The following is a 9,508-nucleotide window of genomic DNA, read 5'->3' as shown; positions in this document are numbered from 1 at the left end:
ACGTGTGCAGGTGCTGTTGTGCGGTCCCATTTCTTAGGGGTACATTTTTAAGTGGTAAGAGTACAAAAATAAAATTGGGATTGGGCCTAAATGTCACTTAGGGTGCTTTCACACCTACACTTTTGTTTCGGAACGTATCTCGTTTGCCCAGTTAGCACTGTTCGTTTGGCATATGTGAACAGGGCAATCACGCTCTGTTCCGCGCCAAAGTAATTGCTCCGAGATCGCTTGAATGAGGTGGTCTTGGCTCGATTGAAACGTACCCTGGAGCGGTTCGATTGCAGTGGGAAAGCGATCCGATCCGAGCGTGGTTATATCACAGTGTTTTATGGGTATGTAATAGGCATACGGCTATTTGAAGAGAGAATTATGAGTGGGGTGGGAAGTTTTGCGAGTCTCTGGATGCCCGCAAACGAGTGATGATCTCCCGGTAATCTCGCATCTCCCTCCAGGTCCTCAAATAGACATCGTCGCGCACCCTTCTCACCCCTCCCCACCGCGTCTCTCCTCAGACACGTCGCGCGCGCAAACCCTGTCAATCACCACCAAACCACCACCTCTCCTGACAGCTGAGCGGGACGCTGCAAAATAAACCCTGACACTCTGACCAATGTAAGGAGAGTTTACTCGCACATGACCTGTTTTAGCTCTTTTGGTCCGATTAGAAACTTTGCAGTGTGAAAGCGAACCGCTCCAAGAGCAAAGAGCAACAATGTAACAATGTAATCTCTGTTTCAGAACAACTGAATCGATTCACAGGTGTGAAAGCACACTTAAAGGCTGATTTATACTTCTGCGTCAATCGCACGCGTATGCTACAGCGCAGCCTACATGTTGACGTATAGCCCTACGCCGTGGCCGTTGGCGTCGCTGATGTGCACCTCTCAAAAAATGTAACTACACGTCACAACAACGCGTGGCGCAAGCTCTGTGATTGGTCGGCTTGGTAGCGATGAAGAGTCAGGGCAGGACCGAAAGCCGCGCGAGCGGCACAAGCCCAATGGAGCGATTGTTTACAAGTGTGAAGTCCGGTGAAGGAGCTCCGGATGGAAAGTTTTGTTTTGTGTTTACCTCATAGTTTAAGTTGTTGCACGTCCGCCGGTTCCTGCCTCAAAATGAGCGAGTTTGAGCCACTTGTACATTTAGGAAGTGTTCAGAAAAAGCAAAACAGCAGCGAAGAAACTCGACACAGAGGAACATTTACACCTCACTGCCCACTAGCATTTTGGAAGTGTAAATGCAGACCAACAGAGACACAGAAGTATAAATGCACAGCTACGTGCGTTGCATGCGCTGTGGGCTACGCCGGTCACTTGACGCAGAAGTATAAACCAGGCTTCAGCTGAATACTAGCATCTTGAAGAATATCTACTTAAATATTATTCACTGTCATCATGGCAAAGATAAAAGAAATCAGTTATTAAAAATGAGTTATTAAAACTATTATAATTAGAAATGTGTTGAAAATCTTCTTTGCGTTAAACAGAAATTGGAGAAAATATATTTATAGAGGGGCTAATAATTCGACTTCAACTGTACTTATGCACTATTTATGCGTTAATATTGCAAAACGCAGTGACTCAATTCAGTCTAATTAGTCTGAACGTGAAGTCAGTTTAAAAAACATGCTGATCTGCTTTTCTGAGGTTCACTCTTACCTGGGAATGGTTTGGATGATGAAGATCGTCTGTCCTCTTACAGACTCTTTGATTTCTACTCGCGTTTCTGTCAGATAAAAACAAACACGTGGAAATAACAATCAAAAATGAGTTGTTTTTTCAGGTGATGCTAAATTATTGGGCTGATCATTTTAATGAATAAAAGTATTTCCCTTCAATTAATGTCTTTTCCTTTTCCGATGTACTATATAGGAGGGTGAGGGGGCCGGAAAGGTGGCGCATTGGATAGCACGATTGCCTCACAGCAAAAATGACGCTGGTTCTAGCCCCTGCTGGATCTGTTGCCATTTCTGTGTGGAGTTTGCATGTTCTCCCCGTGTTCGCGTGGGTTTCCTCCAGGTGCTCCGGTTTCCCCCACAGTCCAAACACATGCGCTATAGGTGAATTTGCATAAGCTAAATTGGCTGTAGTGTATGAGTGTGAAAAAGTGTGTATGAGTGTTTTCCAGTGTTGGGTTGCGGCTGGATGGGTGATACATATGCTAGATTAGTTGGCGGTTCATTTCACTATGGCGACCTATGATTAATAAAGGGACTAAGCTGAAAAGAAAATTAATGAATGAATATGTGGCTCAGTGGTTAGCACTGTCGCCTCATAGCAAGAAGGTCACTGGTTCGAGTCCCAGCTAGGTAAGTTGGCATTTCTGTGTGGAGTTTGCATGTTCTAGCATATATAATGGCTGTTTCTCAATATGCGTTCTTCAGCGGTCTTGCGTCCTCGTGTAACATCATCATCAGCTGCCATAGTTCAGTTCCAATACTCAAGACCGCAAGAACAGAGGACGCGGGAAACTTCCCGGATGTGATCTTAATATCAAGGACGCACCGATGCAGACTTGAGCAGCGAACACGCTCTAGAAGTCCCAGAAGTCACTGCGATTGGAGGTGGGAAGCGCAGCATTTCACTTAGATGTATTAATAAAGTTCGAAGATGAAACTTATTTACCTCAGGAGTTTCCCTAAATAAAACGGTGAAAGTAAACATTACTATGAACATTTTAATAAAGGAATAAACACATTAAGGGTGTTTGTTTGCTGAAATTCGGAATAAAATGTTTTATTTATATTGTGCAGAGTATATTGATGATGTTTTTATGCAAAGTATTTATTTTGAAAAGGGTGGAAAACAATAAATCGTTGTATTAATGCTGTAATGTTTAAATAATTCACCATTTAAAACGCGTGAAGGTCACGTGACCATCAGGAAGAACGCAGCATCTCATTTCTAAAAGGACGCGTTCTCTGCCCTTGTGGTTTCCTGAGTTCGTTTTTCCGAGGACACCTGGCAAGACCGGTCTCCACAAGAACGCAAGTCCGTTCTCTGCGTTCTTGGAATTGAGAAACAGCCAATATCTCTTAGTTGATGACATTATCCAGCAAGTCAAAACTCTAATGGTGGTCAGCTGCTTCTCACTCAGGGCTGTTTATGCTAATAAGGAAGAAATCATCACTATTGGGCGGGGCTTTCCCGCTCTGATAAAGCGAGAATGTCAATCAAATTGTTTCTGCAGATTTCTGCTTCTGCTGTTTTTATCAAGTGCGATGATAAAAAAAGAAAATGAATAAATGTTTACCATTAGAAGCTGGCTATATTTATAGACTGCTGCCACACAACTGTTTAAACCCCCCATTTCATTTTTGCATGACAGGTCCCCTTTAAAATATTTCAGTCAAAAATGATAGGTTTTTTCCACTATTCAGGGCATCTGATAAAAAGTCTCTTCATTTTTGCAATGACAGATTCTTCCAATATAATGCAGCTCTATATGCCTGAATTTCCAAGGGTCACCCTCGGCCACCATCAAAAGAGTTTGTGTGTAAATGAAGCATTATTGATCACCTCTGTTTGACTCCTGATAAACCACAGACTTGCCCAGCTCCACTCCGAGACGCCTGAACAAAAACAAGAAGGAAAAATCAACAGAGGTACACAAAAAAAAAAAAAAATGTTCTTATCTCTCAAGCAGAGCTTCAAGAGCTCCTGATTAACCAGATTGCATTATTAGTCACAGTCTGCAATGAGTGCAGGGCGGTCAGTCACATGCGCAGATTATGTGATGAATAGCCCACTGTTCCAGCTCTCTACATCTGCACAAAACACTGCAACTGAGGTAAAGTTAGCAAAAGAGAAAGGGCTTTCCGGTTAATAATACAGGGTGGGCCATTTATATGGATACATCTTAATAAAATGGGAATGGTTGGTGACATTAACATCCTGTTTGTGGCACATTAGTATATGTGCAGGGGCTTGTGAATAACTCACGTGCCACGTGCTGATACAGTTTAACACAATACTTTGAATATTCGATCCGAAATTTTGAATTACTTCAAAACAACATTAGCACTATTTAACTTACTGTGAACAATGTCGTACTTTGACAGTCATTTGGCTGCTAATATGATTCTGCCTATTTAGAATTGGCAAAGCATACTTTTCTGAAATAATAATAAGGAGAAAGTCAGAATGTCCCTAAGTAACTTAAAATACTTGTCTGAAGTGACAATATTAAAGAGAATGTCAGAATGTGCAAATATAAAACCAACTTTTACCTCATTGTAAACAATACAGGAACCATCCACAGAGATAAGCGTGTTTATTCAGCTCTTTAACGGTAGTTATAAACATAATGTGTTTTGATCATGGCAGTACGTTACGAGAATTAATCTGTATATTAGCCTACTTAAAAACACTGCAAAAAAAAGCTTTTCTTGTTTAGATTTTTTGTCTTGTTTCTAGTCTAAATATCTAAAATTTCTTATATCAAGAAGAATTTTCTTGACGAGCAAAACATATTGTCTTGTTTTGAGAAATAATATGCCAATATTAAGTGAGTTTTTCCTTAAAACAAGCAAAATAATCTGCCAATGGGGTAAGCAAATTAATCTTGTTTTTTTTCTTTCAACGTAAGATTATTTTGCTTACCCCATTGGCAGATTATTTAGCTTGTTTTAAGGAAAAACTCACTTATTATTGGCATATTATTTCTCAAAACAAGACAATGTGTTTTGCTCGTCAAGAAAATTCTTCTTGATATAAGAAATTTTAGATATTTAGACTAGAAACAAGACAAAAAATCTAAGTAAGAAAAGCATTTTTTGCAGTGTACAGTTGAATTGAGTAGGCTAAATTGTCTGTAGTGTATGAGTGTGTGTGTGAATGTGTGCGTGTGGGTGTTTCCCAGAGATGGGTTGCGGGTGGAAGGGCATCCGCTGCGTAAAAACTTGCTGTATAAGTTGCCGGTTCATTCCGCTGTGGCGACTCCTGATTAATAAAGGGACTGAGCCAACAAGAAAATGAATGAATGAATGAACTTCTATGAAATTTCTGTCCGATTATTTAAAGTATCGTGACACGGTGCCGATACAGTTTAACACGTTACTTTGAATATTCGATCTGAAATTTTTAATTACTTCAAAACAACATTAGCACTATTTAACTTACTGTGAACAATGTCATACTTTGACAGTCATTTGGCTGCTAATATGAATCTGCCTATTTAGAATTGGCAAAGCATACTTTTCTGAAATAATAATAAGAAGTCAGAATGTCCCTACTTAAAATACTTGTCTGAAGTGACAATATTAAAGAGAATGTCAGAATGTGCAAATATAAAACCAACTTTTACCTCATTGTAAACAATACAGGAACCATCCACAGAGATAAGCGTGTTTATTCAGCTCTTTTACGGTAGTTATAAACATAATGTGTTGTGATCATGGCAGTAAGTTACGAGAATTAATCTGTATATTAGCCTACTTAAAATCTGCACTGCAAAAATGCTTTTCTTGTATAGATTTTTTGTCTTGTTTCTAGTCTAAATATCTAAAATTTCTCATATCAAGAAGAATTTTCTTGACGAGCAAAACATATTGTCTTGTTTTGAGAAATAATATGCCAATATTAAGTGAGTTTTTCCTTAAAACAAGCAAAATAATCTGCCAATGGGGTAAGCAAATTAATCTTGTTTTTTTTTCTTTCAACGTAAGATTATTTTGCTTACCCCATTGGCAGATTATTTTGCTTGTTTTAAGGAAAAACTCACTTAATATTGGCATATTATTTCTCAAAACAAGACAATGTGTTTTGCTTGTCTGGAAAATTCTTCTTGATTTAGGAATTTTTAGATATTTGGACTAGAAACAAGACAAAAAATCTAAGTAAGAAAAGCATTTTTTGCAGTGTACAGGTGAATTGAGTAGGCTAAATTGTCTGTAGTGTATAAGTGTGTGTGTGAATGTGTGCGTGTTTCCCACAGATGGGTTGCGGGTGGAAGGGCATCCGCTGCGTAAAAACTTGCTGTATAAGTTGCCGGTTCATTCCGCTGTGACGACTCCTGATTAATAAAGGGACTGAGCTGACAAGAAAATGAATGAATGAACTTCCATGCAATTTCTGTCCGATTATTTAAAGTATCATGACACGGTGCCGATACAGTTTAACACGTTACTTTGAATATTCGATCTGAAATTTTTAATTACTTCAAAACAACATTAGCACTATTTAACTTACTGTGAACAATGTCATACTTTGACAGTCATTTGGCTGCTAATATGAATCTGCCTATTTAGAATTGGCAAAGCATACTTTTCTGAAATAATAATAAGGAGAAAGTCAGAATGTCCCTACTTGTCTGAAGTGACAATATTAAAGAGAATGTCAGAATGTGCAAATATAAAACCAACTTTTACCTCATTGTAAACAATACAGGAACCATCCACAGAGATAAGCGTGTTTTTTCAGCTCTTTAACGGTAGTTATAAACATAATGTGTTGTGATCATGGCAGTATGTTACGAGAATTAAACTGTATATTAGCCTACTTAAATTCTGCACTGCAAAAAATGCTTTTCTTGTATAGATTTTTTGTCTTGTTTCTAGTCTAAATATCTAAAATTTCTCATATCAAGAAGAATTTTCTTGACAAGTAAAACATATTGTCTTGTTTTGAGAAATAATATGCCAATATTAAGTGAGTTTTTCCTTAAAACAAGCAAAATAATCTGCCAATGGGGTAAGCAAAATAATCTTGTTTTTCCTTTTGACGTAAGATTATTTTGCTTACCCCATTGGCAGATTATTTTGCTTGTTTTAAGGAAAAACTCACTTAATATTAGCATATTATTTCTCAAAACAAGACAATATGTTTTGCTCGTCAAGAAAATTCTTCTAGATTTAGGAATTTTTAGATATTTGGACTAGAAACAAGACAAAAAATCTAAGTAAGAAAAGCATTTTTTGCAGTGTGATCTATTAATTTATTGAACGCGAAAGTGCGAATATAAAACCAACTTTACCCCAATAACACTGTAAACACTTTATCGCATAATCAAGCGATGCTCAGTGTACAAACAAGAGCACAGGGGTGATATTTTATTAATAAATAACTTTATTATCAGTCAAAAACGTAGACCACTGCAGCTGGAAATGAGAGACATCTAAATCATGAGGCCAGACTCAGCTGTCATGTGTTTTGCAGATCTACAGGCCGAACTCCCGATATTACCGCTGCACATTGATATCACAGATGAAGATGGTGACAGATGTTAAATATTGAGATGAGATATACGTACTCTGTAATCTTCTTAGAGAGTTCAGTGCACGCGGGTGTAGAGTTGGCAGAGAAAACGCGATATCCACTCTTAGCCACGTTCATGATTGAGAACACAGTTAGTCCACTGCTACAAAGACTCCTGGTTTAACTCTCGTCTTTGCGATGGAAACCCTGCAGCTGCTGAGAAAACAACTGAAGGAGTATTTCTGCGCTCTGTGGAAGTAAGTTTACTGCGGTTTCCAAACAACCATTGGACTTCTTCTGTGTGAGTTTCTCTGGCGTCTGTGAGCGAGAGTTGCATCTCTACCGCCGCCTGTCGACTATATAGGGTCTATACATTAAATCAGTGGTTCTTAAACTTTTTTCCACCAAGTACCACCTCAGAAAAATAATGTCTCTCGAAGTACCACCAAAATGAGCAGTATTGAAATACAGTAGCGTAGCAGGCCTAATTAAGCAGCTATTGCTCTGCACTATGGGGTACCATTTGTGCCAAAATTCCTATGCCTGCTTTCTGCTTTGTACTTCAAATTTGTCTTCATCTACTCTCATTGCCCTCATGTTTAGGAAAATTAGCATTGTTGACGTACATGTTGTGTTTTGATGTCGACTTAATCTGTTGTCCTGTCGGTTTTTCTCTGTTTGGTACTGTCATATTCTCAGCTGAACTGCAGCTCTAGGCAACGGACGGTCACGCCGCCCTCAAACCTAAGTGAAAACGGGGGGTGGGGGGTAGCTTAAGGGATGCCGCCCTCTCTATTCTGCCGCCCTAGATGTGGATATAACTGTGGGCACGGGTGGCGAGGGTAGTTTCGGGGACGCCGCTCTCTCTATTCTGCCACCCTAGACGTGAATATAAATGATGCGAGGGTAGTTTAGGGGACGCCGCCCGAAGCGAGGGTGGTGAGGGTAGTTTAGGGGATGCCGCCCAAGGCGAGGGTGGCGAGGGTAGTTTAGGGGACGCCGCCCTCTCAATTCTGCCGCCCTAGACGCAGATATAACTGTGGGCGCGGGTGGCGAGGGTAGTTTCGGGGACGCCGCCCTCTCTATTCTGCCGCCCTAGACGCAGATATAACTGTGGGCGCGGGTGGCGAGGGTAGTTTCGGGGACACTGCCCTCTATTCTGCCGTCCTAGGCGGCCGCCTAGGTCGCCTCTATGGACGCGCCGGCCCTGCATATTCTATAGGGTATTCTGTTATCTGATCTGTAAGGATGACAGAATAAACTGCAGCATGGATAGACGACAGTAAAGATGACAGTATAAACGACAGCATAGACGACAGTAAAGGCGACAGAACAGACGACCATAAGGACGACAGCATACAACAGTAGGGATGACAGTAAAGATGAATAGACAATGATAAGGACAACAGATCAGATGACAGAATACCCCATACATTCCTTCTAATAGACAACAACAGGGTAGGTTACATCTGATATATATATATCTATGATGTAGCTACATCTGTGATATGTGCAAATATATATATATATATATATATATATATATATATATATATATATATATATATATATATATATATATATATATATAAATTAAATTAGCCATAAATAAATAAATAAAATAAATTGATTTTAGAGTTGTTGTTTTCTTCTAGATAACAGCTATTTGAGACCTTTGAACAAATATGGCAGAGGTTTTTATCGTTGAACTTTCACCTGTTTTACAATTTTCATTGCAAATGAAGTTCACAAGTTTACATACGTCACACTCATGCCCAGCTCCCGCAATATGGCAAGCCTTTAAACCTTTGTTTTGACTATCCTTAAATATATTTAAAGATATCTCTAATTATATTTTGACAAGTGATAATTATAATTAGACTATTATCTGCAATTACAATTGTACTAGTAAGAAATCAGATTCGAGGCATCTGTAAATAAATTTTCTCTAATCAAAACTCAGTTGAAGATATCTCGAATGATGTTGTAGATATCTCTAAAAGATGTGTCATATATAAATATCCGCAAAGGTAAATGTAGATATCTCTAACTGCGTTTCGATTAATCACAACTATATTTGAAGATATCTCCATGGCGATGCAGTGGCGCAGTAGATAGTGCTGTCGCCTTACAGCAAGAAGGTCACCGGTTCGAGCCTCTGCTGGGTCAGTTGGCGTTTTATGAAAGTAAATCAGTTGCGAAACTCGAGAGCTTGCAAATGTAAATGTGAGCACTTGTGATAATAATATTTGTATGTGTAGGTTGAAATGTACACTTACAGCTCTGATGTGAACAGCTGAAATCCTCGATTTGCA

The 9,508-nt window shown here is 39.2% G+C and overlaps 1 protein-coding gene across 4 annotated transcripts in view; it reads right to left on the bottom strand.

Annotated features, from left to right (window-relative positions):
• The window catches only part of prpsap1 (phosphoribosyl pyrophosphate synthetase-associated protein 1), a 44,017-nt gene extending 36,511 nt beyond the window's left edge, over window positions 1-7,506 (bottom strand). For all 4 annotated transcript variants that reach the window (XR_015479708.1, XR_015479709.1, NM_001442637.1 and 1 more), the window contains 3 exon segments: window positions 7,249-7,506; window positions 3,519-3,571; window positions 1,659-1,725 (listed from right to left, as the gene is read on the bottom strand). Coding sequence is in view for 2 of the 4 variants with exons in the window: in NM_001442637.1 (NP_001429566.1) it covers window positions 1,659-1,725; window positions 3,519-3,571; window positions 7,249-7,331 (203 nt within the window). In the remaining 2 variants the exon portion in view is untranslated.
• Window positions 7,507-9,508: the final 2,002 nt, after the last annotated feature.

This window comes from Danio rerio, chromosome 3 (genome assembly GCF_052040795.2).
Source record: "Danio rerio strain M-AB ecotype USA chromosome 3, GRCz13ab, whole genome shotgun sequence".
NCBI lineage: Eukaryota > Metazoa > Chordata > Actinopteri > Cypriniformes > Danionidae > Danio > Danio rerio.
The sequence above is the reverse complement of the archived record's forward strand: the minus strand, read 5'-3'. Positions and strand labels throughout refer to the sequence as shown.